General features: G+C 42.7%; 11 protein-coding genes across 11 annotated transcripts; 3 read left to right on the top strand and 8 right to left on the bottom strand.

Moving 5' to 3' along the window:
• Nucleotides 1-118: 118 nt before the first annotated feature.
• Nucleotides 119-3,212, bottom strand: K450DRAFT_223700 (uncharacterized protein). The gene is made up of 4 exons (XM_051586095.1): nucleotides 2,390-3,212; nucleotides 1,375-2,310; nucleotides 852-1,151; nucleotides 119-779 (listed from the first exon to the last, which is right to left on the bottom strand). The coding sequence occupies exons 1-4, from the start codon at nucleotides 3,150-3,152 to the stop codon at nucleotides 262-264; spliced, it is 2,517 nt and encodes an 838-aa protein (XP_051448442.1). The 5' UTR covers nucleotides 3,153-3,212; the 3' UTR covers nucleotides 119-261.
• Nucleotides 3,213-3,536: 324 nt separating this feature from the next.
• K450DRAFT_223693 (uncharacterized protein) lies at nucleotides 3,537-5,339 on the bottom strand. Its single transcript, XM_051586094.1, has 5 exons — nucleotides 4,928-5,339; nucleotides 4,721-4,860; nucleotides 4,586-4,657; nucleotides 3,842-4,510; nucleotides 3,537-3,784 (listed from the first exon to the last, which is right to left on the bottom strand). The coding sequence occupies exons 1-5, from the start codon at nucleotides 5,166-5,168 to the stop codon at nucleotides 3,623-3,625; spliced, it is 1,284 nt and encodes a 427-aa protein (XP_051448441.1). The 5' UTR covers nucleotides 5,169-5,339; the 3' UTR covers nucleotides 3,537-3,622.
• Nucleotides 4,917-6,901, top strand: K450DRAFT_223688 (uncharacterized protein). Its single transcript, XM_051586093.1, has 4 exons — nucleotides 4,917-5,087; nucleotides 5,151-5,478; nucleotides 5,790-5,816; nucleotides 5,891-6,901. The coding sequence occupies exons 2-4, from the start codon at nucleotides 5,327-5,329 to the stop codon at nucleotides 6,858-6,860; spliced, it is 1,149 nt and encodes a 382-aa protein (XP_051448440.1). The 5' UTR covers nucleotides 4,917-5,087; nucleotides 5,151-5,326; the 3' UTR covers nucleotides 6,861-6,901.
• A 248-nt stretch (nucleotides 6,902-7,149) lies between these two features.
• On the bottom strand, nucleotides 7,150-9,459 carry K450DRAFT_223678 (uncharacterized protein). Its single transcript, XM_051586092.1, has 5 exons — nucleotides 8,886-9,459; nucleotides 8,587-8,808; nucleotides 8,380-8,505; nucleotides 8,073-8,312; nucleotides 7,150-8,003 (listed from the first exon to the last, which is right to left on the bottom strand). Exons 1-5 carry the CDS (start codon nucleotides 9,282-9,284, stop codon nucleotides 7,644-7,646), a joined length of 1,347 nt encoding a protein of 448 aa, XP_051448439.1. The 5' UTR covers nucleotides 9,285-9,459; the 3' UTR covers nucleotides 7,150-7,643.
• On the bottom strand, nucleotides 9,299-11,909 carry K450DRAFT_223662 (uncharacterized protein). The gene is made up of 12 exons (XM_051586091.1): nucleotides 11,563-11,909; nucleotides 11,399-11,499; nucleotides 11,296-11,331; nucleotides 11,111-11,215; nucleotides 10,992-11,039; nucleotides 10,871-10,926; nucleotides 10,691-10,808; nucleotides 10,438-10,616; nucleotides 10,291-10,373; nucleotides 10,189-10,220; nucleotides 9,620-10,121; nucleotides 9,299-9,554 (listed from the first exon to the last, which is right to left on the bottom strand). Exons 1-12 carry the CDS (start codon nucleotides 11,795-11,797, stop codon nucleotides 9,394-9,396), a joined length of 1,656 nt encoding a protein of 551 aa, XP_051448438.1. The 5' UTR covers nucleotides 11,798-11,909; the 3' UTR covers nucleotides 9,299-9,393.
• Nucleotides 11,716-13,229, bottom strand: K450DRAFT_223655 (uncharacterized protein). Its single transcript, XM_051586090.1, has 6 exons — nucleotides 13,051-13,229; nucleotides 12,841-12,987; nucleotides 12,441-12,764; nucleotides 12,321-12,377; nucleotides 12,074-12,253; nucleotides 11,716-11,999 (listed from the first exon to the last, which is right to left on the bottom strand). The coding sequence occupies exons 1-6, from the start codon at nucleotides 13,201-13,203 to the stop codon at nucleotides 11,802-11,804; spliced, it is 1,059 nt and encodes a 352-aa protein (XP_051448437.1). The 5' UTR covers nucleotides 13,204-13,229; the 3' UTR covers nucleotides 11,716-11,801.
• A 127-nt stretch (nucleotides 13,230-13,356) lies between these two features.
• Nucleotides 13,357-15,139, top strand: K450DRAFT_223646 (uncharacterized protein). The gene is made up of 9 exons (XM_051586089.1): nucleotides 13,357-13,373; nucleotides 13,463-13,515; nucleotides 13,576-13,697; nucleotides 13,774-14,027; nucleotides 14,096-14,256; nucleotides 14,324-14,486; nucleotides 14,559-14,810; nucleotides 14,892-15,016; nucleotides 15,102-15,139. Exons 3-8 carry the CDS (start codon nucleotides 13,608-13,610, stop codon nucleotides 14,959-14,961), a joined length of 990 nt encoding a protein of 329 aa, XP_051448436.1. The 5' UTR covers nucleotides 13,357-13,373; nucleotides 13,463-13,515; nucleotides 13,576-13,607; the 3' UTR covers nucleotides 14,962-15,016; nucleotides 15,102-15,139.
• A 292-nt stretch (nucleotides 15,140-15,431) lies between these two features.
• Nucleotides 15,432-16,274, bottom strand: K450DRAFT_169658 (uncharacterized protein; the record flags this gene model as incomplete). Its single annotated transcript, XM_051584098.1, has 2 exons — nucleotides 15,432-15,548; nucleotides 15,624-16,274. The coding sequence occupies 2 exons, from the start codon at nucleotides 16,272-16,274 to the stop codon at nucleotides 15,432-15,434; spliced, it is 768 nt and encodes a 255-aa protein (XP_051448435.1).
• A 133-nt stretch (nucleotides 16,275-16,407) lies between these two features.
• On the top strand, nucleotides 16,408-20,556 carry K450DRAFT_223637 (uncharacterized protein). Its single transcript, XM_051586088.1, has 17 exons — nucleotides 16,408-16,653; nucleotides 16,726-16,875; nucleotides 16,939-16,992; nucleotides 17,057-17,273; nucleotides 17,335-17,577; nucleotides 17,639-18,031; nucleotides 18,100-18,199; nucleotides 18,266-18,393; nucleotides 18,463-18,690; nucleotides 18,756-18,923; nucleotides 18,984-19,151; nucleotides 19,220-19,377; nucleotides 19,442-19,610; nucleotides 19,677-19,778; nucleotides 19,853-19,964; nucleotides 20,034-20,170; nucleotides 20,251-20,556. The coding sequence occupies exons 1-17, from the start codon at nucleotides 16,445-16,447 to the stop codon at nucleotides 20,476-20,478; spliced, it is 2,964 nt and encodes a 987-aa protein (XP_051448434.1). The 5' UTR covers nucleotides 16,408-16,444; the 3' UTR covers nucleotides 20,479-20,556.
• A 1-nt stretch (nucleotide 20,557) lies between these two features.
• On the bottom strand, nucleotides 20,558-21,522 carry K450DRAFT_223627 (uncharacterized protein). Its single transcript, XM_051586087.1, has 3 exons — nucleotides 21,177-21,522; nucleotides 20,839-20,943; nucleotides 20,558-20,768 (listed from the first exon to the last, which is right to left on the bottom strand). The coding sequence occupies exons 1-3, from the start codon at nucleotides 21,468-21,470 to the stop codon at nucleotides 20,649-20,651; spliced, it is 519 nt and encodes a 172-aa protein (XP_051448433.1). The 5' UTR covers nucleotides 21,471-21,522; the 3' UTR covers nucleotides 20,558-20,648.
• A 213-nt stretch (nucleotides 21,523-21,735) lies between these two features.
• On the bottom strand, nucleotides 21,736-23,232 carry K450DRAFT_223619 (uncharacterized protein). The gene is made up of 6 exons (XM_051586086.1): nucleotides 23,008-23,232; nucleotides 22,797-22,939; nucleotides 22,603-22,719; nucleotides 22,432-22,533; nucleotides 22,245-22,359; nucleotides 21,736-22,173 (listed from the first exon to the last, which is right to left on the bottom strand). The coding sequence occupies exons 1-6, from the start codon at nucleotides 23,203-23,205 to the stop codon at nucleotides 22,015-22,017; spliced, it is 834 nt and encodes a 277-aa protein (XP_051448432.1). The 5' UTR covers nucleotides 23,206-23,232; the 3' UTR covers nucleotides 21,736-22,014.
• Between the last annotated feature and the right edge of the window lie 61 nt (nucleotides 23,233-23,293).

The raw sequence follows: 23,293 nt of genomic DNA, 5'->3' as shown, positions 1-23,293 counted from the left end.
TTGGTAGAGAGAGTCGAGCGCTCCTTGTTAAGGTAATTCAATGTGTGACAGGGCGGAAGTATCTGCGTCGATGTCGTGCAGAGCATTACAATTTTAGAAACAGCAATAACGTCGATCATTTTATTAATTTATGTAAAATGTTGGGTCTAACAGGCCAATGTTTGGTTCTTATCAGGCCGAACAATGGCAAGTGAGGCTTTCAACAGTAATTTTTATTATTATTACACGCCACCAATTTGCAAAAGTTCTCCTTTTCGGTTTCTATTGAAAAAGGCGCACTCGAGCAGACACATTGCTTCTATGATATTGCAAATCATAAATGTGCAGATCATCCAATCTTGCTCGAATAATACTGTCAACGTCCACTTCAATGGATTTTCCAACTGCTTTTCGAATAGCTTCAAACCCACCGCCTACTTCGAACATCACTGGCAACTTTTCGGTATGCACTGTCGTACCATTACTGGGGAGAATAAGGCGACGTGTCCAACCTTCACTCAAGTCTTCAAAATCCGCATGAACCGTTCCTACTTTGAGGCCATGGTAGCTCGCAGTTGCATTCACAGCGAGTACTTCGATGACTGTAGTGTTGAAGGGATTTACCAACCACATTTCAGCAGTGGATGAAAAAATGTTTATCTGAGTAGCCACCAGCAAAGTATGGTTCATGGGTGGAGCGCTTGACGAGAACTTAAAATTGCGGAGCATGGTCTGCAGTGTTGGAGAGGCCGAGGAGTTGGGATGGTCTCCTGATATGGTCAAATTGGTTTGATTTTGGCCTAAACGGTAGAGGGGAGAGCGGTTAGGAAAGCTAGAATTTTTTTTTTAACTAAGGTCCATTGCACACTGACCGCTAATATAAGCGCTGATAAACTCCATTGCTTTTTCACGCGAATCGTCTTCATTCGGAGTGAAAAACGCTGTGGCTTGAATAGTATTCCAGCCTGGTACAAGGGTGTGGTTGGCAAGAGTGGCATTTCCTATTCGGCCTTCATCATAAAGAAGATAATTATTAACAGGACCAAGAGTAACTGTAACATCCGATGGGTTAAAAAGACTAAGATTGGCATAGACACGAAGCGCATCGGGGTATCCATGATTCAGTTCAATCGAGTCCAACCGAGGAGGAGGATCTGACAGCCCGCCCATTCCTGACGACCGCAAGTGAAGCACACAACAATAAGAAAAATGGAGACAGAAGATAACGAGACGAAGGAAAAAAAATGGTTAGTTTGCTTGTTCTAATTTCATTTTCTTTTATTCCGTTGATGGTCGTGATGTGATGTATATTGCCATAAATTTTTTTTGGGGGGAGTCGATGGGGTTGGACATTTGCGTGCTGTCACATCACAAAGTATCAAAGACCGAAAATACCTTTAGTTGAAATTTCGCCTTTGAAGGCAAGATCTTTCACCGTCAGATTTCCAAAAGCGCTGGCCACTTTAGCATCCACAGTACCACCGATGTAAACCTTGTTTTCTGTTCCATAGAAAGTCTTGTTGAGGAACTTTTCCAAGTCATCCTCGCCGTCAGGAAGTAAAGTCAACGGTACACGTTCGAGATTGGATTCTACTCGAACCAAGTCTTGAGGAACAGAGGGATCATCCCGCGGTAAACTTGTTTTGGCCGGTGAGGCATCAGATGGTTCTAGTTTGGCAAAGGGGGTTTTGTAGTCGTCACTCATATACAGGTAGACCACCGGCTTGACTGATTCAACATTGATATCGAATTTCATTTCAGGAGGTGGTCGCAGCAGGGCAGTTGCACTTCCGGAAACCACAGTGCCTACTCCTGTAGCAAAATCAATGGAAATATTACTCATTGCCAAGCTTTCTATAAAGTCTTTCTGAGCGGAGCCTGGAAAGGGGATCGCCAGTGTAACGCTTGACAATGCCTTCTTCATCCATTCCGGTAAATCCGAGTTCTCGTCATCTTCTGGTCCCCGTTCACTTCCACGGACATGGAAAATACTGCTCTCTCCTTTCAAGTAATCAGATAGAAATTTTTCGAGAGCTTGTTTGCGTTCCATATCGTCACTATCCATAGGAATAGTACGTCCAGTGACATTGAATGTGTTCACTTGTTTACCCATCAAAGATGCGTCATGAGCACGGACAATGGCAATCAATGCGTCTCTGGAAGTATTTGCTATGGGAGCAAAGATTCCAAAATCAACATTGCCCAACTTGAAGCTCAGCATGCTTGAAGGATTGTAAATGCTTACTTGACCCTCTACTATAATTCCACCTTTAGGGTGTTCTCCGGGAAACGACATGGATTTGAGTTCCGCTTGTTGTAATCCATCCATACCTATAAGGAACAAAGATACATATCGTCATTTACACTGCAAAAGATAACGAAAACCATTGATCTACTGAAAATACCATACCTTCAAGAACAACATCTTTCTCTATATTCATTGCCAAGGTTTTGGGGAACCATCCAACCTTGACGCCCACAGGGCCATTGACCCTCCATACTACCTCCTTTTGCTTGACGGCTTCTTGGCAAAACGCAGCTAGCTGTTCTTTATCCCCGATTCGAAATTGTGAAGTAAAAGAAAAGTTGGTTGTCCGGTCACCTTCCTCCAGTAGCAATTCAGGTAGTACGATGGTTCCCAAAGCTGAGCCATCGGTCGTAGCCTTGGTACCTGATTTGGCGGATTTATATACATTTAGCGCAGACTGCACTGTGGAGAGTTGTCCAAAAAGATCGGATGCCTTTTGTGACAGACCGAACAGACGATCGTTCAAGATGACTTTGCCTGCAACGTGTATATCGAGACTGTCTGGATTGGATATATTGACGATAGATGCTTCGTCGAAAGAGACATCAGCACCGTCCCGTAAATACCGTTGTGCAATATTCGGGGCAAACAGTAAGCCTAATATAACGGTGAGGACAACTATCGTACAGAGTATGGAAAGCACATAGTATGATTTGTTCCGTCGTGGTCGAGAGACGTGCTCTTCATGTTCGATAGAAGCGGCAGGTGCGACTTCGGTATAATTCGGTGATGTAATGGTCGCCTTCCCCTTGTCCTTCCTCGATCCAGAGCTTTGGCCTTCCCGTAGTAATGGTGCACGTTCATGCAAGGATTCGTCATTCCGGTCAAATGAAGAAGACGAAGCATAAGGTTCATTACTAGACATAGATAGGTTTGTTTGTATTAGTTGGCCAACAATACTTGTGAAGGGGAGAGAAACCAGTATTTTTCAGTAAAATGGTTGCTGTGACCACATGATTCCCGAAACTCCCGCTTTCGTTTCTAAAATTTTCATTTAAAGTGAGCTCATCGAGAACTCACTCCCAAGATCGATCGATGCTCTATGCCGCTGAAGTCTGTTTTGGCGGCGCATTTTATTTAAATGACAGTGCTTGTTCATCATTAAGCACTGCTGTCAAGTTTATATGAAGCTTCCTCTTGACATCGTTGATACCACCTGCCAAATCAGTTGACTGTGTATTGCGTCATGCCATTTCACCAAGCGCTTGCGCACGTACGATGAACAAAGCGATTAGAAAACTTAAACTTTTGGTAATTTTTTGGACGGGCGCAAGCGTATACTTCGCGATTGAAGCAAGCGAACCGATTTGCTTCCATGAAAAATTTTCCCTTTTTTTATTTGCTAGCAAATTTCCTAATCTTTTCATTTAGCTCGTCTGGAATTTCTTCAGGTAAGAAGTGGCCCACACCAGGATATGTTTGTATTTCAACATTAGGAACCCGGCTCTTGGTGTTCTCCAAATTAATCTTCATGTCCAACGCAACATCTTGTTCTCCCTGAAAATTGCCATTAGCATTTATTATTGGCGAACCGACTTTAGTACCGCAACTTACCCAAAGTACCAACACAGGTATTCCAATCACTCCATCTGCTTTGTTCTTGAGGCTCCATCCTTCTAGTGCGGCTCCACGTCGATAATACTCAATAGCATAATCAATTGCAGGTGTTGGATCATCGACTGTAGCATAGGCAGCAGCGGCTTTGTAAATTTCTGCATCTTCAGCAGTGGAGTTCTTGATACCTTTCACAACGAGTTCGGCAAAGAACCAATCTCTAATGGACAAGAATGAGCGGCCGAACGATGTGGGTAGTTGGAAAATGTAAATGTAATAGCTTTTGGACAGCTGGGTTAGTACAGGAGCAAAGCCAGTTTTGATAATGGGCCATGTGACTGTGGGTTTAGTGATGAGCTGGATAAGCCAATGCCACGATAGGTATTTTTGGAAAGGCTGCAATAAATTTCCTGTTGAAACTAGTGGATGACCTATGTTGATGATGATACCCTTGTCAATGTATCCTTGCTGAGATGCTTCCAATTTCCAAGAGTCTGCCATAACATGCCATCCCACGATCGCTCCCCAGTCATGAGAAACCAGCGTTACCCGTCGGCTCTCTTGGGGCTTATCTTTTTGTAGTGCCTCAATTAAGCCTCGAACATCCGATATAAACTCCTTCATCACAAAGCCAGTGCGCTTCGGGCGGTAAGATGCACCATACCCTCGCTATTAACGAAGTAAGTGTCAATCGATAACGTAATGCTATATGCGGGGTTTTATGCATATACAACACAGCCATACCATATCCATTGCCACGAGGTGATACTGATCACCTTTTAGACCTTTTAACTGTTTGCTCCAGGTATACCAGCACTAATGAAAGGTTGTCAATGACTGTGATGGTTTTAAAAGTTCAATGCCGAAGCCATTGCGAACCTGTGGAAACCCATGTAAGAAAAGAACCAATGGTCCGTTGGTATTGCCCGACTCGACAACATGGAATTTCTTGCCACCACCAAGGTCAATGTATCGATGACGGCCGAATTCTCCATCTTCAGTAAAAAGCTTCGGGTAGACTATCGAGGAGGTTTACATTAGCATTATGAGACACTACGAGGACAATTTTATGCACTGGCAACTTACGAGCTGAGCGGTCCTTTTTCTCGAACAAACCGACCCCGAGCTTTCTAGTACGCCACACAAAGGGAACCATAGTGACAGTGTATACTGCGGCACAAGCGACAGTAGCTACAGACCAAAACAGTCCATGGGTAATGGTAGCTACAACATTCGACATTGCAAAGTAAGTGAAGAATGGAGAGCTTAAGCACAACGACGACGACTCATATAAAGTTTTTTCCCCCAGTGGTGCTGCTGACAGCATAATGCGAAGCGGCCATTCAAATCCGTTGTGCCCTGCCTGATTCACGTGATACGGTTGAATGGAACTGGCGGGTAGTGCAAAGCAAAAAGAAACGTGCTTTAGCTGGCCAGGTACGGCTTTTTCCTTTACGCTTTGTATTTTTTTCTGAATCAACTACCATGTCTTCTGAGCCAGTCCTCGACTCTGTTCCGGCTGATCAACAGGGAAGCTTTTCTTCTTTCTTAAAGACATTGGCTTCTTTCACCGGTGATTTGTCCAATCTGACATGCCCGTCCTTCCTCTTGGCCCCGATCTCTTTGCTTGAGTACTCGTAAGTTAGCCATTTCTTTTACTATTCAATACCATGGAATTCGGCCCACATGCAAAGAAGCATCGACATGCAGGCCATCTCGCCTCTTCCAATTCGCAACAAAACCATGTTGGCATACCCCATCTTGTTCTTTCATCCTTCTGTTGGGGCAGTCAGCAAAAGCTTAAAAAATTCCAGTATGTGTATGTTATAAACGCCACAAGAAGTCAACTTGAAACCTGCTGACTTGTAATCATGACCTTGTAGTCTCCCTATCCGACGTTACGTTTTGAACTAACCAAGTGACGTTTGTTACACACTTGCCTTTATAGAGCTTTCTGGATTGATCAACCTGAGCTGTAAGTGTTGTGTCAATAATTCCCCAGTCGATCTGTTCAGTTGCTTATCAGTAATTTTTTTTCTCTGGTTACAGCTTCAATGCTATTACAGAGCCTGAAACTGCTGAAGATCGGTTCTATGCTGCCATGAAGTGGTACATTTCAGCTTTGAATGGCTCGTTTGCTAGCAGAGTCCCCAAGGGAGAATGGGAGAAGAAGCCTTTCAACCCTGTTCTTGGAGAACAGTTCTACTGTGCTTGGGACGATGAGACTAGAATTGTCTGTGAACAAGTCTCACATCATCCCCCGATTTCAGGTTTCTTTGTTGAGAACAAGAAGTCTGGCGTGTATTTGAATGGTCATGATGGACAAAAGACTCGGTTCTCTGGAACTCAGATGCTGGTCGACCAAGTTGGCCACTGTGTCATTCACTTGAAGAACCGCAATGATGAGACTTATCTCTTCACTCTTCCTTCATTGTCTGTCAACGGTATCTGGTATGCTGCACCTTACGTTGAGCTTTATGGTACTTCGTACGTTCAGTCTTCCACTGGTTTCTTCGCCCAAGTGGATTACAGTACCAAGGGCTGGATCTCTGGCGAGCTTCATCACTTCAAGGCTACCGTCTCCCATGAGTCATTGAGCGGACCTACCATTCTCGAGGGTCAATGGACTGCCAAGTCAACCATCACTAAGCACAAGCAATATGCTGACGATTTCCTTGACTTGACTGCTCTTGAGCGTCCTACTCCCAATGTGGAGCCATTAGAAAAGCAAGGTCCTCTTGAATCTCGTGCCTTGTGGGCCAAGGTATCGGACGCCCTTAAGACCGGCGATTACGCTGCCGCCTCCACTGAGAAGTCTCTTATTGAGAATCAAAAGCGAACTGAGCGTAAGGAGAGAGAAGAATCTGGCGAGGAATGGAACCCAGAACATTTCGTAAAGGTCGACGGTGATAGCGTTTATGGTGAGCTTAATGCTCAAATTTGCGCCAACAGCAAGTATAAGTACCAAGAGCAAGATGGCTTCAGCTGGGTTTTCAAAGAATACAGTGTCAACAAATGAAGACATCCCTTTCAACTCGCCTTGTTGAAGTAATGCTTAGATACGTGGTGGACTGTAGTTTTTTTCTTTCATGCAAGTCTGCCTACCCATTAGTAGTTTTCTTTATTCGTTCACACCCACCCCCCTTTTTTTTTCTATATTGAATTTGATACATCGATAGTATAAGACTTTTCCCGCTGCTTTGTCTTGACTGGAATAAAGACATTGTATACCACAGACACCACTTTACTCTCGTATTCCCACCTGTATGTCCATGGATATCTTTAACACGCAGTAAGTTCAAAAGACGTATACTTGTGTGTATTAACGAAACGCTGTATTTATTATGATTGCGTTAAATTGCCGAATGAGGTATGCTATACCTGACTAGGGGACATTGTATGCAAGCTTGTTACTAGCCCAATCGGCTATGACGAGACGATGAGATGCATCTAACACTAATCCGCCACAACGTTCAGACTGCTCTAAATAACTTGGAATCGAGCGTTCTCTAAAGTTCTACCCGTGAGCGGTGAAAAGACCATTATTTTCTTGGGTTGGCTAAACCACTAACGCTTTCAGACCACCTACGAATGTCACTTGTCTCTAGATGACTATGGCCCTCACGCAAAGCTTTCCGTTCACTTCGACTCAAGCTGAAGTTGGGTGATTTGGGTATAGTCAGTTCACGAGTCGGTCGGCGCCCAGGTGCTGGTGAATTTACTCTCTGATTGGCTATTGGTTTTGGCAAACCCACATCACTGTCAGCCTATTATATGGTTAGCAACCTTTGTTTGCTCAAATTCATGGCGATCTTATTCTTACCATGCTTGTTACCCGTCTTCTCTTTCGACTCGTTGCTTTATTAAGCTGACGTTGGATTCTTCGCTCATCTTCCGCCATTTTCCGTTCTAATGATCGTATTTCGCTATGGAACACCATGTTTTGTGCATCGGTAAGTGGTTTGGTCGACCTCTTGACTTGGAAGGGTCGATCAAATCTGGGGGGTGGGCCCGCTGGCTTGAATCGATGTGCTTCCTCTTCTCGGTCCTTCCATTGTCGCAGTTTTTCTTGAAATTGCCGTTGATGTTGCTCTCCTCGTACATCAGTTGCAAAGGTGAATGGCTGTGGAATGGTTCGCGATAACGGCTGAGGACGCGATACCTATAATAATACCGTATCATGAGCAAAGTTGGAATTGAAGTATTGACACCTGGCAATCTCATCATTTACCTGCGAGTGAGAACGCTTGCTCATTGTACTTCGTCTAGGTTGGATATCAGGCATTGGTGGGAGGTCGTCAATGACGCGAAGTTGTCTCGTTCCGATATCTGCTGGTGAGGTGTGAGACCAATTTTCAATAGAAGTTGATTCTCCAGGCACCGCTAAATCAGCTTCAGGCTGAACATCGTGCTTAAACGACAAAGCATCGTCAGTATGATCATAACGAATCTTTTTAAACGAATCAGAGTGCTATATAGCCACCATTAATAAATTAGTTTGCGGTAACCAAGCATAAGGTATCATATACTTCACTTACATTGTATGGAGAAAGTTTAGATAGCAAATCTGTCTCATATTCAGAAGATCTATTCACAGAAGCCCTCGCGTCTCTTGTGGAAGGCGAGCGAGGGTTATGAAGTGTCAAATCAGTTCCATTCTGTCCCTATATAGATCGTATGTTTAATCAATTGTATTGACTACTATGATCGACTGCTGTAGTAGAAGGCTCATATTAAAAGCATACCTTGGGGCTTGGCTTTAGAGCATGGGGTGATGCGATGCTTCTCCTGTCAGGGGATTGTCCCGTAGACGACTTTTCCTCCACCTCCTCTTCATACCTTCTCAACCTTTCTGATAATGGGACGAAAGGTTCTTCAGACGAAATGGCATTTTCAACAATTTCTTCCAAGGCGTTTGTTTGGGTGGTTGATTCGTAAGGTGAGCTCGCCAGCGAGCGCTTTCGTTTCTGATAGTAAAGGGAGATCGATAAAAGTCAATGAAGATGCCGCATAAAGAAAATCCATACAAACAGCTTCAACTTACCAATCCAGATACAGGAGTATATGTTTTGCTGGAATAATTGCTGTGCAGCTTGAGTGGGGTTGCTAACGTCCTTCGAGCAGGCGAGGCTAGTGGGGCTGATTTCTCTAAAAGTGGAGAAATGTAACCGGTACTTTGGCGTTTAGAACTGGCAATGGAAGAAGTAAATGTTTGTTGAGCGTAGGAAGGGGTGTGTTCTATCGTTGCCCGCTGTTGGCGGATTTGACTAGGGCTGTTTGGTAGGAATTCGTCGCCAATGGGATCAGGTTGGTCAAATAACCAGTGAGGTTCACTTGCTTTAGCATCGTGTTTGAGGGTTTCTCTCTCTGTTTCTAGAAAGGAAACCCCTTCCTCAAAAGAAAGGTCAAACGAGGAATGGCGATGAGATGAATTTGGGTGCATCAATAATGAACGTAAGGAACAATTTCGGGAATAAGACGCGTTTTTGGTTCAGTCATGTAATTGTGAAATTTTTATTTCACGAAAGGGAAAAAAGTAGTAATTTTTTTTTTTAATCCAACTTCTTTGCGCGGTAAAGCACAATGTAAGCCATGGGCCAGTCACCACCGCCATCTAGTTTTTGAATATCTTCCTCTTTGACGATCGACACTTTATCATCATCATACTTGAGCCACTCGCTGCCTCCCTTCTTAACCCAGCTAATATAATGTCCTGGATACAAATGGACGTTAGCGAAGCAATCGATATTGTTCAACCAAACGAGACTATATCTTTACCTGAGTCAGCAGATCGGCCAACGTGAGTGAGAACAGAGCATAATTCATATTGTCCTGTTACATTTGCACCAACGTCGTTTTTCAGACCTTGGTCAATAAATTCATTCCAATCAACTTTTTGTGAGCTAGTATCGACGTCCATCGACGTGCTGGCCGTAGCAGTATTATCAGTTTTTTCTTCAGCAAGATCGTCCTCTTGAGTTTTCCTCTTCTTACGCTCTCGTTCTTGCTCTAGCTTTTTGTCGTCTACCTCTCGGAGTTTTTCCTTGATTTTGCTATACTTGTTCTGTAGTTCTGGTGTACATAATTCGGTTGCATCCCAGTCAAGTGGGAACTTGACTTTTCGCAAAATTTTTGCCCTGACTCGCTCAGATGGTTTCCAGAAGAAACGAATGAAGTGGACCACCAGGTATTGCGGAAGCCGACTAACCTTTGAGATTTTCTGGTATTGAGCTGTGCGATCCAATGTGGCCGAGTGCTTCTCAATATCTTGCTTCAACGACTAATCGGAATTCAACACTTAGCTGATTGTATCGCGGTATGATTGAGAAGTGTATAAAATTACTTACATCCTGAATACCATTTTGCATGAAATTGGTAGCTGGCAACACATCAAAAGTTAGCAAAAAAAAAAAGGACAATCAAGTTTTAACTGCAGTCTCCTCCCTTACATATGGAAATATGGCAGTCTAACTTGCTGAAGGTTTCTGTATCTATGACTGGTTGTTCCTCAGGCGCTTCAATACATTTCAGTCTAATCAAAAGCATTAGTGATCAAAACCAAGAAACCCGAAATTACGTCAGAAAATTTGGCTTACTCGCTAGTCAATCGACCGGTCATGTACTGTTCGACAAACGTCTGATTTGAAGCAGAATCGGCGGGTAGCTTCGATTTGAGGACCGAGATCAATTCACCCCAGCATTCCTCAGCATCCTGTTGCATAGGCATTCCACCAGCTCCGGACTGAGAAAATTGTGGAAATGCCTGGCGAAGCATCTGGAAGATAGCCATAGAGTTGATTAAATACCATCCATCCAAAATCCAGCACAGTGCCTAGCTCAACCATTTACCTGCCAAAATATCAGAGGTGGAAATCCTTCGGTAGTGCTGCTTAATTGTTTGTACAAATCCCTCAAGCTAGCTGTTAAGTTACCCCTTGCATCCATCCCAGTTATACCGCCTTGATATCTACGGTGGTGATTTGTTAGAAAATATCAATACATGGTGTCCTAAACACGGCGACAACCAACCTATCGAGAGCAGTGTGTAGCTCTGGCATTACTCGCAAAGATTGCAAAGTAGCATTCTAGACGGAGGTTAAAACATCAGTTGCTGCCAGTAGCAAATCGACGGCTTAGTAAGTGTGCCTACCATGTAGCAAGTATTGCCTAGATTTTCCAGACCGGCAGGGATATCAAGCTGAATAGTGTATGGCAGTAAGAATAAGTAAAATTTGCCACCAAGTTTCGCTCTGTCATGACTGTACTTACTGCTTGTGCCAGTTGCTTGTCACTCATGTCTTCCAAGAATACAACAGGCTTGGGAGGAGCTTTAGGTAGCTCTCCAGCAGTTCCCATCATCATGAAGGTGTGGCCCTAAATTCAGACTTAAATGATTAGCGTTTGGGCGTTGCGGGTTGTACTTCTAGCAGAAAAGGCATTCTGTGCCTGTGTACCTCTTTGACATTCAGCTTGCTCAAATCAGTGTCGTCCTACCATTGTTGAAGGTCTCACGTTTAGTTGACATTCATACAAAATCGATTCTTTATCTTGATGTACCTTCATAATGCCTCCTTTGATCATGATCTTTTGTCTCTCGGGAGGGACGCCAGTCAATGAATAGATCTGATTTTTAAAGAGCTCGGGGGACTCTGAAGTATCTAAAGTAAACGGTCTTAGCGGCCATGCTGCTTGAAATCTTGATCAGTAATGGTTTTACTCACCAAGGTCGAGGTCATCAAACTTCTTGCCGCTCCATTTCACAGATACTTTCACCATTTTGATTTCAGAGTAAAAGGTCGCTCGGCGCTGAATACTGCACGCGCGTTCCCAAAGCGTGACTTGAATTCTCCATGCCAGCATTTTCCCTGTCACACTTTTAAAGCAGCAATATTTTGGGGGATTTTGGCAAAGAGGCATATAATTTTTATTTATACAGAGCTCAATAATGGATAACATAGCATTAGTCGAACTTCAGAGTGATAGAACCCAGACGGGTTTCCGAAGAGATATAAGAGTTCTCAACTCGGCTGTCATAGTACCCTTCAATAGCACTGCGACCAGCCTTTTCAATATGGAGCTTGTCAGACTCTGACTGGGAGAAAACTTCTGGCTTGCCTAGGATGGTCTTTAAGGAAAATGCACCTTCAAAGTTTTTGGGCTGCAAAGAAAGTGGTGAAGTGATTAACAGCTGAAATGTGAGGACATAGGTAAAGAAATTCTGTTTAAACTTACTGCGCTAACATATGTGGATCCATTTACAGTCTGGGTGTTAATTGCAACAGCTGTACGGTCACCGATGTTTTCCAGGTGAATACTACCGTTGATAGTCTCGGTGCTAATTTTTTCTGCATCCACGTTGGCATGGATGGCTCCATTGACAGAGTGGAACATAACAGTTTGAGCTTCAGCCTTCTAGTTGATGTAATTTTGGTTTAGAATTGTTATAAATATGTTATGAATTAAAGAGCATTAAGCTTACCTCGATTGAAATACGGCCATTGACTGTATTGGCCACAAGTTCAATTGTCTTTACATACTACGCAACCTGTTAGTTTGTGTTCGCCGAGCCCTGTCTTATCTTTATCATCAGTTGTCTTACCTCAGCATGTATGCCGCCATTTACAGTCTGAAGCGAGATTGACTCTTGCGTTAAAATATCATCCATGAGTTCGATTTTGGAGTTAATTGTGGTAATCGCCAGGTTGTTGAACTGAGCAGAGTTTGGGAGCGCGATAGTAATCTCAACATTGATACATTCTCGGTGGAGGTGTTTTGGTGTTTCTACAGTGAAGTTATATCCATTTTCGCTATCATCGATTATGATATTAATTTGGTCTTGTAGATAGTCTTCGCTAAAGTGGATATTGACATTGATATGCGCCAAATCGTCATCTGATTGAGTGAATGTTTTCACAAAGCCACCCTATACATCAAATGTAATCGTTAGCAACGAAGGGTTGTTCATCATAGTCTCTGTTGATGACTGAAATTTTACATACAGTAATGGATCCATTTTGCAATACGCTTAGATTGGGAAACTTTGCTGGGTCAACATCGTAGCTGGTTTTGCCTTCCCATTGGATAGGTAATTCGCCATTATGACATTGCTGGGATACAACACCGTTATGCCAGTCAGATCTGAACGACTACGTAAGATGTCAATAAACAATTCGAGCCATATCGCGAATGTGAGTAACAAAATTAAGTACCTGGAAACGGTGGGAAAATACATGTAGAGCGAAAAGGCCAACTAGAAATAAGACAGTTCTCTTAAATACACGCTTCTTCTTATTATCTGACCGGCAGCGGCATTGGCAGTTAGAGACCGCTGGAGGTGGAAGGATAGGAGTCTTCTCGTCCATATTTTTTTACTGGTATATATTTTGTGGTGAACAATAATTCGCTGTGGCAGAAAAATTGGTGCTCGTTTTTAAAAGCAAATTTTGGACTGTGAAATTCTCTTGGCTGCCGAGGTTTGTGGGACCTCATCACCTTGGCGCCATGCCCCCCAGTCGGAGCTTTTTCACCCTTGGTACTGGATTGCCTAATGGATGCTTTAACGTCACAGTACAATGTCTTGTTGGAAAAACAACAGCAATTGAACAATGTTATACCCTCTAGGTTAGACAGACTCAAGGAAGTGTTACAAGAAGCAAAGAAAAACCTTGAAAATGGTAATCACATCACTATTTTCTTGTCGCTACATTCAGGAAACTAACCCGACGGCACTTCAGATCCTTCAAACTGGAAAGAGTCGTTAGTGCTGATGCAGCAAAAGAGTAAAGCGCAGAACTTTCAGAAAGAGCTCAAAGATTACTCAGGTGCTGTCAGTAAATACGGAAAAGCCATAGAAAAGGTTACTATACAGTCACCTATCTCTACACAATTGGTCAGCAGATAATGGACTCATGTATATCTTTTATCACGCATAGACATTCAAGCAAGACCCAACGATAGCATCTGATCCAACAGCATTTTCTGGGAAAGAGCACGTATTGGACCGTGCGGTCGCATTGCATTTCATTCGGCAAGGCCAATTTCAATTGAGCGAAAGCTTTATTAAGGAGGCTGGTATGGCCAACGACGAAGAGATTGGCTCATCGGCAACGGAACTCAAGTTCAAATTCAAGGAAATGTATGATATAATTCAGGAGTTGGAGGAAGGAAAGACAGAAAGTGCAATCAAGTATGTAAATTGACACCTTCAGTTTATATGGGTAAAATATTCCATTTCTAACGATATTGCTGATCAAGGTGGGCATCAGAGCATCACGAGGAGTTGAATAAGCGTGGAAGCAGCCTTGCATTCCAGTTGCATCGATTGCGATTTATCAAGCTTCTCGAATCCAGCAGTATGGAAGCCTTGTACTATGGACGCACCCATTTTGACGAGTTTGCAGACCGGCATTTGCCAGGTAAGGACACCTTATCATTCAAAATATCACCCGCCTAGTCAACTGAAAAATGTCTAATCGCTTGCAGAAATTCGGAGACTGATGACTTCATTAATATACCACAACAAGTTGTCTCAGTCACCGTATGCAGATTTAATATCAGAGCAGGATTGGTCGGGCATTCGAAACACATTCCAACGTGATTTTTGTGCCTTGTTGAATATGAGCGCGGATAGTCCATTGTACATAAGGTAATATCGGTGATAAGCGCTGTGAATTGACAAGCTTAAACGTGTTGTAACTTTTTGAATTTCCTTCTGCAGTGTTTTAGTAGGGACAATGGCGCTACCCACCATCATCAAGGTGGTCACCATTATGAACACAAGAAGGACAGAGTGGAGTCAGCAGGATGAGCTTCCCGTCGAAATTCCCCTGCCAGATGATTTACGATTTCACTCTGTCTTTGCTTGTCCAGTTAGCAAGGAACAAGCTACAGCTTTGAATCCTCCAATGATGATGCCCTGTGGACATGTTATATGTAAAGAAAGTTTGACCAGGCTAAGCAAAAGTAGCAGGTAAGATATGTATGCTTGCAGTTACGAAGCAACGGATGTGTACTAATGCTGCTTGCTCAATGTTAACAACAAAAGAAACAGTGCAAGATTTAAGTGTCCATATTGTCCTTCCGAATCAAGCGCAGCGCAAGCTGTGCAAGTGTACTTTTAGAACAATTCTCTCCTGTAGGAAGAAATCCAGTATATAAAACCATCAATGTTCAATAGTACGTACGCGCTTTATTGAAATTTACAAATGGTTTAAACCAACGAGTGGGTATTGTATGGGCTAAGGATACTATTTGACTGCAGGGAAGTTTGATAAGGTGCCAGCTATCAGTACACAAGAGATTCAATAATGGAATGTCTATGTCCACAGCGACACAATACTTTATACGACAAGTATATGATGAAATGATCTACATAAGAAGGAAGAGGAAAGTTAATAACAATGTATTGTATGTACACGGCCAAAAGACTTTTTTGGCGAAAGAATTCTGAAGTGGTCCTTGACTTCAAATGTGATTGTCTTCAGCACCCGAGAGATGGGCCTGAGAGGTTGAAGTAGGGGCTTGTTTGTAAATAATGAATTGCATAAAGATCTGTTATTGTATACATGAGTAATCTGCAACATTCAAAACATTAATTAAAGATCCGTAAACTTACAGTAAAATCAAACACCAGTGTTCCACAGCTTCCAATAATCCAAGAAAGATTAATTAAAAGGTATGTCGGATCGACTGACCGCAAAAAGATTGACTGTTTGCAATAACAATTAGCCAAGCTGCAAAACAATGGGTTGGCGTGGGAGTGACAGGCTGAATGAAGACTTACCAAGGTGAAGAACACATTTCCCATAACAGCACAGAAAAACATCGCCAAACTGAGCCCTTCCGTACTTTGATCCTTGTAGTTTTTAACGATTTGCGGAACTCGACTTGCGATATAAAGCGCGGCACTGGTCCAGCCCATGATCTGGGGTATGATTTGAAATTGCGTTTTGTCCTTATCCGCATGCGAGCTATCGTCAGAATCCATATGTGTAAAGCCGTAGTAGACAAGACTCCCAATTAAAGCTATCGTGGATATAACCAGGGTCGCTATAGGAATGATCTGGTTGCGCTTTCGTCTTGTTGGCTCATCCAAGATGTTCCTTGGGAGAAGTGGATCTGTTTCTCGGCTGTCTTCACTGCGTTTTCTTTCTGATCTCGTATTCTGATAGTAAAGAACTTGCCAAATAAGTCCAATATCAGCAAGTGTGTACCAAACAGCTAGAAGCAGCATTGTAAAAAGGAGATCTTGCATTACTACGCCAACAAGGTTGAAGACGTCGCCTAAAAGCCAAATGACAAGGAAAGTCATAGAAAGACCGTCACCACTTTTTCTCGTGTAGTTCTCCCATAGTTGTGGTGTAAAAACGATGAGCCAGCATCCTATAGAGAGATAGCCAGAGATTGATGACCAGAATGCGTTGTCAAAAGTCATGAAGAAGAAAAACTGAAAGTGAATGAGACCAGAAAAATTACCACTTAACAAATGCGGGAGGGCACCGAAAACGGAAACCTGGGACTGTCTTTGTGACGGATTGTACAGGCACTCTGCTGTGAGCCCTGGGATTCGCCAACTTCATTTGATCCAAGCAGACGCGCGACTTGATGACCGACAATGGAACGCAGCACAGCGAAGGTCAGAAGGCGTTACTAGAACTCGAGTCTAAATTCACCGCCAAAAAGTCTTCCATTCAAGGAACCAACGGCATGCAACTCCGAGTTCTTGCTTTGTTTCCTCGACTGTTCGAAGATTACCCATACCCCGTCGTTGTCACTGCTGCGATACTTAAATTAGCAGATTGGTTTAGGCAAAGGTAGTTAATCAAGCGTTTACGAAAGAATAGGTGAAAAGCATAATCTACGAGATAGACTCACAAGTGTTACAGCAATAATGTCCTCAAATTTCACATCTACAAAGTGTTTGAGCAATCATCCGAAGCGCATCTTCCCAAGTTGATAAACACAGAAGAAACAGTCAGACGCATATTGCCAGTGCTCTATAGTAATGACTACGTAGCGCGATCCATTACACTTCGGTAAGTTCCTTCGCGACAGTATGACTTACGTGCTATGAGACATTTTGCTGATCTCCTCTCCAGAATGCTGGGATGCATATCTGCCATTATACCGGAGAAACTGGATGTGCATCATGGGTTAGTCAAGCTGAATGTGGTATAATGCATTATGTGATTATTTATGAAGGTTTTGCAATTCTAGAGTCATGCAGCGTCTGGAATTAGCGGAAGATCGGCCCGAATTGGAGGCAGCCATATGGGCAGCAGACAAATTTTGTGGAGTATCCCATCGATTCTTGGCCGTGATCTGCTCGAAATTAGAAGCTATGATTATGTCTCCGTCAATTTCACCAGATGTTAGGACGCAACTCATTCGCATCTTGCGGCATATGTATGTGGACTTTACAATGCTGAAAAAGGTATTACGCAGATTGATTGAATCGGGCATCTCTGGAGAAAATACTGACGGACAGTAAATAGGCTCTTGCAATCTGTATGAATATGCTAAACTTAGATCCGCCTATCGAGGAAGATCAATTGAAAGTGGTTTTGAGCACTATAGCGTCTTTGTCGAAGCACTCGTTCCTCAACCGCACTGAACACATCAGCCTTCTGATCTCGTATGCGTCTAAAGATTGCGGTCAGGATTTGATGTGTCAGGTGTTACATGACTTGATCTTGATGCAAGATGCTCAAGCCATGCTATCTTCCTTAGACGTTCTGGTAAGTTGCGAAAAGACAATGTAGAGTCCCAGACATAAAGTTTAACCCTGACGATATATAGAACCTGATGAAAATCGGTTGTGAAGTATTACAATCCGGATCCTTTTTTCTCAAGTACACATACGGCCGCTGTCTCTTAATCTTATTTCAAAAGAATGAGCCAGCATTACAGACAATCATCCGCTCCTCTGATCCGGCAAGTCATCAGCAATTCAAGGAGTTCATTGGTGCAATACATAATATATTGTTTATGGAATCGAACCGCTTACAGATAAGCTCGATGATACAATATACAGCTATATTGAACATCATAATATCGACATTGAAATATTGCGAAAATTCGGTAGTCGATGAACAGACGATGATTGACATGGAAGAAAAGATGTATCGGTGTCTTAATATGGCCACGGATTCCCTGGTGATGGCGCCTTATACCAACCATAGAAAAATTACTGTATGTATTGTATGGAAACTGATGATTATGCTAATTGCAACTTTGATTAACGGATCTGACTAATGTAGCTTAAAAAACTCCTAAAACTGAGGAGAAAGCTATCAGTTGGCGCGGAAAACATTCCACAGGATTTCGAATATATGTTGGGCACGGTGGAAGCTGCCAATGGTGAGTAACTGCAAGTGAAACGTTGCTATGATAATTGGCTTTAACCATATTGAATAATCGACATAGAATGCCTTGTACCTGTTCTTTGCATGCATCTGTACTACTTAGCATGTCAAAGCAAAGCAAATGAAGGACATTATTTTGTTTTGTTACTTCAAAAATTGAGCAAGAATATAGATAACCCCGTAGTATGCGTAAGTATCAATCTATGAGCTGTCATGAAGGTTCAAATTATGTTCATTAACTTGGGTGTATGTTGAAAGATTCCCTTAATTAGGCTGACACTGCGACTTTGTATGGACACATCTGAGGAAGCCACGAATATGGTGATAGAGGACTGTTTCAGTAAAATCAAGCTGTTTGGCGGATGGAACCAAACTGAGGGCAAGTTCACCAAAAACCAAAGCTATTTATGGGATATTGCGAAGATTGCTGGGCAATGCAAAAACTTTGAAATTATGTATGAAGTGCTATCAGGCATTGCTGGAGAGGTAAGTTAGTTAGAAGGTCTAGGTATTTTTTGGAGTGCCTGCCCATTTAGTGACAACTACTTTAGGTTCAAACGGAGGCGAGCGATTGCTGGGTTCAGGCGATGATGAAGTTATCTCGTTCGGAATTCCTAATATCGTCTGGTATAGACAAATCGAGCCCTGACTACGGCACCGCGTGTGCGTTATTGAACAAAGCAATAGAAGACCAAGTGCGATTTCAAACGCTAATGAAGGTAGGTCTTCCGACTCGAGAGTCTTGTCTGGTAGCGATTATTTAAACATCCAAATTGTAGGCGTTTTCCACTATGAAAGAACCTAGGTTATTCCCATGCTGGTATATACAGCTTCGAACTGAAATGCTCACCCTGATCAAAAATACAATCTCTATCATTGTGAACAGTCAAGAAGTCCGCAACAATCCACAAAACGTGAACTCATTATACATTCGAATAGAGAGAAAGGTACGCGTATGCTTTTGCTAAAGAGGGATCCATCTCATCTTCTAATGAAGGGTATAAACAATATCCAGATAATGTCCTGCGCAAAAGATTGGTTTAAACTGGCTTCAAGATATCAGCTTTTACGAAAGACCATATACAATACAGATCGGCAAACTGCACAGTTGATTGACGAATTTCAAATCATCGCGCTGACCTTTGGATATTCTCTATCATCAATGAAGCGCAGGTATGTTACAATGCAGAGGAAGTCAACGTACCTAGACGTCAATACTAAATTATATACCCGCAAGCATGATGACCTTTACACATCCAGCTTTAATACCCTTATTCGAAGACGTCTCTATGATGGACGAAGGCATGGAAATCGACAAATCTGCACGCTCATTGTCGATCCAGGTCTTGCGCGAAACGGATGATTGGAACAAAGTGCCTGACATGGAATTGGCCCAGCGAATTGATGTAAGTAGTATAGCAAGCTTAGGTATTGACATGTAAAGGTATAAGGAACTAAATGAAATCAATCAGGCTTTCTCAAGGACTGTTGAGGCTTATTGCATTGGCATTCTCAGCTTATCACTAAGTCTTCCACAAAACTTTTTCAGCAGCCATAAGAGTGTATCTGTACAGGTACGTTTGAAGAAAATTGCTATGCTCTTATTCCACTACAGCCTTTGTAACACATTTTGCTGTATACGACCTAGATGAGCGTGGAGCCTTCGTTGGAGGAGCTTCAACCAATTACGCTTGGATCGGATTCAGTAGAAGTAATGGTGATCAAGTTTGAGGGAATTGTTCAGCGCAGCCGTTGTAAAGGTACAGGGCTATTCTAGCATACCACCTTCAAACGTTTAATTACTTCATTCATTAATTCACATATTATAGGTCAAATAATGAAAGCTACGAAAGCTGACATTGTTTGCTTCACGACTAGCCAACAAATTTCGAATATTGGCGATCAAATGCAAGCTTTGATGATATATGACAATCCAGTGATGGCGCTCGGAGATATGGGCTTAAGCGTAAGTGACGAAAAATGGCAACGAAAAATGGCAAGCTAATCACCTTGGAATATGTAAAAAATTAACATTGTTCTACATAGGCTTGTTTGCTACACCCACCTACCTCATACCAAGCAAACATCGTTAATAACTACTTCTCTACAATGGGGCTTATTCATTTACCGCGGTCGAAGAAAGTAGCAGAGGATACCGGTAGTAAGCGCCCAACGACTGTTGTGTGGGTCAATGTGTTAGTTCGACTAGTTGATGATATGGACAGAGCATGGATTACTGGCCCTAGATATAGTAGACGCGTGATATTACAATGAAACTTTTGATCACACCAAGCCATAGGTTACTGAAACCCAAGCTATACCATAGCATTGTAAACGACGAATCACAAAACTAGTAAAAATCAGTCCGGTTGATAAAGCTTATATACACGCAAGTGTGTTTTATAAAAAATTCAAACTTTTCTAGACAGCAATGATGGTGACGTTTAGAAGTAGCTGATATCACCGAACTTCTCCTTGTAACCGGGAACGGTGAATTGACCCTTCTGGAGGCTCTTCTCGACGTCTTGGATGAGCTCAGGCTTGGCAGCAACGATATCGTCAACCTGTGATGGACAAACAAGTTAAAAATAAGATTCAAAGAATGCAAAGCTGCCATTAGTCCCTTTTACTTACGGTCAAGTGCTCAATGGGGCGAGATTGCTCAATGTTGGCGAGAGTGGCGTTAAGGTCCTTGAGCTCGGCATCGATCTGCTGAACGGTGTTCTGAGCCTTGGCAACCTGTGGAGGAAAATGAGTCAGAACATATAATCTTAAAATGCAGAACGTGATTTCGGGAAAGGGGATTGCTTTGTTGACAAAAGATCGTTCGGTTCGAGGATTCGTTGCCATTCGTACATGTTACACTTTTAATATCATGCTGAACGCTTTTGTGCCATCATATGATGTGTTGAAAGGGATTTTCAAGGCGAGCAGCCGAAGGCGCGAAGTCTGGGTGGAAAATGGTTACTTACAGCTTTAGCCTCGAATTGGTCAATAGCCTTAAGTTGGGCATCAACGTTGTAGGTAGCGGCCTTGAAGCCAGTAAGAGCCTTCTGGGCATCGTCAATGATGGACTGGTTCTTGAGAGCCTTGCGGTAGTGGTCGAAGTCGACATCGGTTCTCTGTTGCTTCAATTCATCGAGAATACGTCTGGCTTCGTCATTACGCTTACGGAAAGCTTGGAGGGAAGCGACAGTTTCCTTGGGCAAGCTAACAGTAAGCTTAGACCAGTCGATTTGCTTAACGGCGGCGCGAGCAGTTGCCATTTTTTCTAATTGGAGATGCTACGAAGGATGCTACCAATAATTTTTTTTTCGTAACCTTTAACCCACAGGGGCCTATGAGCGGGCAAAACATTGACTACGTCACACTCTTGAAAAATTACCCTAACCCAGCCAAGTCATTTAACGTCTTAGGTCGTGCCTTACTGTTCTAAGGCACTATATCGCCTTAACAAAATGTGTTCAGCCAGCAACTAAGTCAAACCGAGGTGTGAAGTAACAAAAGAAAAACACCAAATAAAATTACGAATGAATGTATTTGTGTACGCTTGTACATGGTCATGTACATAACGACTTGGTATAATGAAAATTACAAAAGGGTTTCCATAATTTCTGAAAATAGATAGTTGACTGTGCTCTTATGCTGCGCTTAAGAACATTGTCTGCTTTCTTCTATTGCTAGTGACTCTAACAGGTTTATATCGTCGTCACCAACCAAAGTATCCGATGATGAGGATGAGTCTGATCCACTACGTCGACGGCGTGGTGTAGGAATGTGGTCTTCCGATCTATTGGCCTATACGATATGTCAGGTTGAGCTTGTCCACAAAGGTTCGTAATCCAAACATATACTCACCATCATGTCACGATAATTCATCTGATACTCAAGCAATACTGGAAGAAACCGCCATAAAGAAAATTGTGGCCAGTAGCATTTGACAAATTGAATGTGGCAGTCCTTGCTACTCTATATCCCACAACCGTATCCATGTTACTCAGTACTCTGCATTACACACCAAGGTCTTAGCTGGACCTTACCTGCCATAACAAGAAATCACTTAATCGGATTTCTCCTGAAGTGCGAACGAGTATATCGAGTGGTGGTGATTTGGCAGTGAATAAGTTTTGTTCTATCACATGTTCGTTGATGTCCCTGAAATCAAGGCAAAGGTGTGGTGGGTGAGACAAGGTGTGCGAAAAGGGGTCTTAATATCACCAAATCTACCTTATCCTCATATGACCTTGCTCAACTTTCTTGACGCTATTTCGCATGGCGGTGGATATTTCATCACGGGAGGTATATGGGCAGCATATGTTGAATATTCGCCTAGGAACGCTCCGTTGAGGTTTGAAATTCGAAAGAAGCCAACACCAAACCGATTACCTCTCTACTTACTTGGTATTATGCCTCGTTCGTTCCTCTGTCCTTAACGCTATTTCAGCAACATCCGGAGGTAACAAACTAATGTTGCCAAGAAATCGAACCGCAATACCATATTCCTTGACAACGTCGCTAGTGCAAATCATCAAATATGAGATTTAGTTTGCTAAAGCCGAGTTTCCAAGCATCAATTCATATCCATGACCTACTTTTTCTCACAAAGTTCTGAAAATGCTTCACGAAATAGCTGCATCAGATAATCCACTTCTTCTTTTGAGCGTTTAAAATTCTCAATACTGAAAGCATATACTGTCACTGCTTCCACTCCCAACTGCATGCAAGTCTCTAGCACCTGAATAATGAAACGTTGCATCAATATACAATTGTTGCATGTAAAGCTTTCTCCTGCTCAAATTTTACCTTTTCAAGTTGGCGGAATCCTTCATAATGGCCAAAACGAGTACTAGTTGCACCGTGCGCGCGAGCAAATCGTCGGTTGCCATCAAGGACGAAACCCACATGTCGTGGTATTGGACCTTGCTTGAGAATGGATATAGTAGCTTGCTGTAAGGAATGCTCAAGGTACTCATAAGCCGATGAAAAAAGTGTAAGAGCCATGATGAACAGCGGTGCTTTCAATACAGGCACGAGAAGCTCCACTTTTTTCCTTGATTCAAAATTAAAAATATCCGCACCTGTGTAACAT

The sequence above is a fragment of the Umbelopsis ramanniana genome, assembly GCF_025399195.1.
Source record: "Umbelopsis ramanniana AG unplaced genomic scaffold K450scaffold_5, whole genome shotgun sequence".
NCBI classification, from domain to species: Eukaryota; Fungi; Mucoromycota; class Umbelopsidomycetes; order Umbelopsidales; family Umbelopsidaceae; genus Umbelopsis; species Umbelopsis ramanniana.
Note: the sequence above shows the minus strand (reverse complement) of the source record. Positions and strands in the feature narration are given on the sequence as shown.

Excerpts from the sequence above, each read along its gene's own strand:
- K450DRAFT_223700 (XM_051586095.1), bottom strand. The coding sequence starts at position 3,152 with ATGTCTAGTAATGAACCTTATGCTTCGTCTTCTTCATTTGACCGGAAT. Across the intron at positions 2,311-2,389 it reads GAAAGATGTTGTTCTTGAAG|GTATGGATGGATTACAACAA; the intron begins GTATGGTATTTT and ends TGTTCCTTATAG. Across the intron at positions 1,152-1,374 it reads AGGCGAAATTTCAACTAAAG|GAATGGGCGGGCTGTCAGAT; the intron begins GTATTTTCGGTC and ends TGCGGTCGTCAG.
- K450DRAFT_223693 (XM_051586094.1), bottom strand. The coding sequence starts at position 5,168 with ATGCTGTCAGCAGCACCACTGGGGGAAAAAACTTTATATGAGTCGTCG. Across the intron at positions 4,861-4,927 it reads GAAAAAGGACCGCTCAGCTC|TCTACCCGAAGCTTTTTACT; the intron begins GTAAGTTGCCAG and ends CCTCCTCGATAG. Across the intron at positions 4,511-4,585 it reads ACCTCGTGGCAATGGATATG|CGAGGGTATGGTGCATCTTA; the intron begins GTATGGCTGTGT and ends CTTCGTTAATAG.
- K450DRAFT_223688 (XM_051586093.1), top strand. The coding sequence starts at position 5,327 with ATGTCTTCTGAGCCAGTCCTCGACTCTGTTCCGGCTGATCAACAGGGA. Across the intron at positions 5,479-5,789 it reads ATCTCTTTGCTTGAGTACTC|AGCTTTCTGGATTGATCAAC; the intron begins GTAAGTTAGCCA and ends TTGCCTTTATAG. Across the intron at positions 5,817-5,890 it reads TGGATTGATCAACCTGAGCT|CTTCAATGCTATTACAGAGC; the intron begins GTAAGTGTTGTG and ends CTCTGGTTACAG.
- K450DRAFT_223678 (XM_051586092.1), bottom strand. The coding sequence starts at position 9,284 with ATGCACCCAAATTCATCTCATCGCCATTCCTCGTTTGACCTTTCTTTT. Across the intron at positions 8,809-8,885 it reads ATACTCCTGTATCTGGATTG|AAACGAAAGCGCTCGCTGGC; the intron begins GTAAGTTGAAGC and ends CTTTACTATCAG. Across the intron at positions 8,313-8,379 it reads CTAAACTTTCTCCATACAAT|CACTCTGATTCGTTTAAAAA; the intron begins GTAAGTGAAGTA and ends GTGGCTATATAG.
- K450DRAFT_223662 (XM_051586091.1), bottom strand. The coding sequence starts at position 11,797 with ATGTTATCCATTATTGAGCTCTGTATAAATAAAAATTATATGCCTCTT. Across the intron at positions 10,809-10,870 it reads CTACACACTGCTCTCGATAG|ATATCAAGGCGGTATAACTG; the intron begins GTTGGTTGTCGC and ends TCACCACCGTAG. Across the intron at positions 10,221-10,290 it reads AGACTGCCATATTTCCATAT|CTACCAATTTCATGCAAAAT; the intron begins GTAAGGGAGGAG and ends ATGTGTTGCCAG.
- K450DRAFT_223655 (XM_051586090.1), bottom strand. The coding sequence starts at position 13,203 with ATGGACGAGAAGACTCCTATCCTTCCACCTCCAGCGGTCTCTAACTGC. Across the intron at positions 12,988-13,050 it reads TATTTTCCCACCGTTTCCAG|TCGTTCAGATCTGACTGGCA; the intron begins GTACTTAATTTT and ends CATCTTACGTAG. Across the intron at positions 12,254-12,320 it reads ATGGCCGTATTTCAATCGAG|AAGGCTGAAGCTCAAACTGT; the intron begins GTAAGCTTAATG and ends TACATCAACTAG.
- K450DRAFT_223646 (XM_051586089.1), top strand. The coding sequence starts at position 13,608 with ATGCAGCAAAAGAGTAAAGCGCAGAACTTTCAGAAAGAGCTCAAAGAT. Across the intron at positions 14,028-14,095 it reads AAGACAGAAAGTGCAATCAA|GTGGGCATCAGAGCATCACG; the intron begins GTATGTAAATTG and ends TTGCTGATCAAG. Across the intron at positions 14,811-14,891 it reads AGGCTAAGCAAAAGTAGCAG|TGCAAGATTTAAGTGTCCAT; the intron begins GTAAGATATGTA and ends CAAAAGAAACAG.
- K450DRAFT_223637 (XM_051586088.1), top strand. The coding sequence starts at position 16,445 with ATGACCGACAATGGAACGCAGCACAGCGAAGGTCAGAAGGCGTTACTA. Across the intron at positions 16,654-16,725 it reads GCAGATTGGTTTAGGCAAAG|CAATAATGTCCTCAAATTTC; the intron begins GTAGTTAATCAA and ends CAAGTGTTACAG. Across the intron at positions 16,876-16,938 it reads GCGCGATCCATTACACTTCG|AATGCTGGGATGCATATCTG; the intron begins GTAAGTTCCTTC and ends TCTCCTCTCCAG.
- K450DRAFT_223627 (XM_051586087.1), bottom strand. The coding sequence starts at position 21,470 with ATGGCAACTGCTCGCGCCGCCGTTAAGCAAATCGACTGGTCTAAGCTT. Across the intron at positions 20,944-21,176 it reads ACCAATTCGAGGCTAAAGCT|GTTGCCAAGGCTCAGAACAC; the intron begins GTAAGTAACCAT and ends TTTCCTCCACAG. Across the intron at positions 20,769-20,838 it reads GCCCCATTGAGCACTTGACC|GTTGACGATATCGTTGCTGC; the intron begins GTAAGTAAAAGG and ends TGTCCATCACAG.
- K450DRAFT_223619 (XM_051586086.1), bottom strand. The coding sequence starts at position 23,205 with ATGGCTCTTACACTTTTTTCATCGGCTTATGAGTACCTTGAGCATTCC. Across the intron at positions 22,940-23,007 it reads GATTCCGCCAACTTGAAAAG|GTGCTAGAGACTTGCATGCA; the intron begins GTAAAATTTGAG and ends TTCATTATTCAG. Across the intron at positions 22,174-22,244 it reads GTGATTTCTTGTTATGGCAG|AGTAGCAAGGACTGCCACAT; the intron begins GTAAGGTCCAGC and ends TGTGGGATATAG.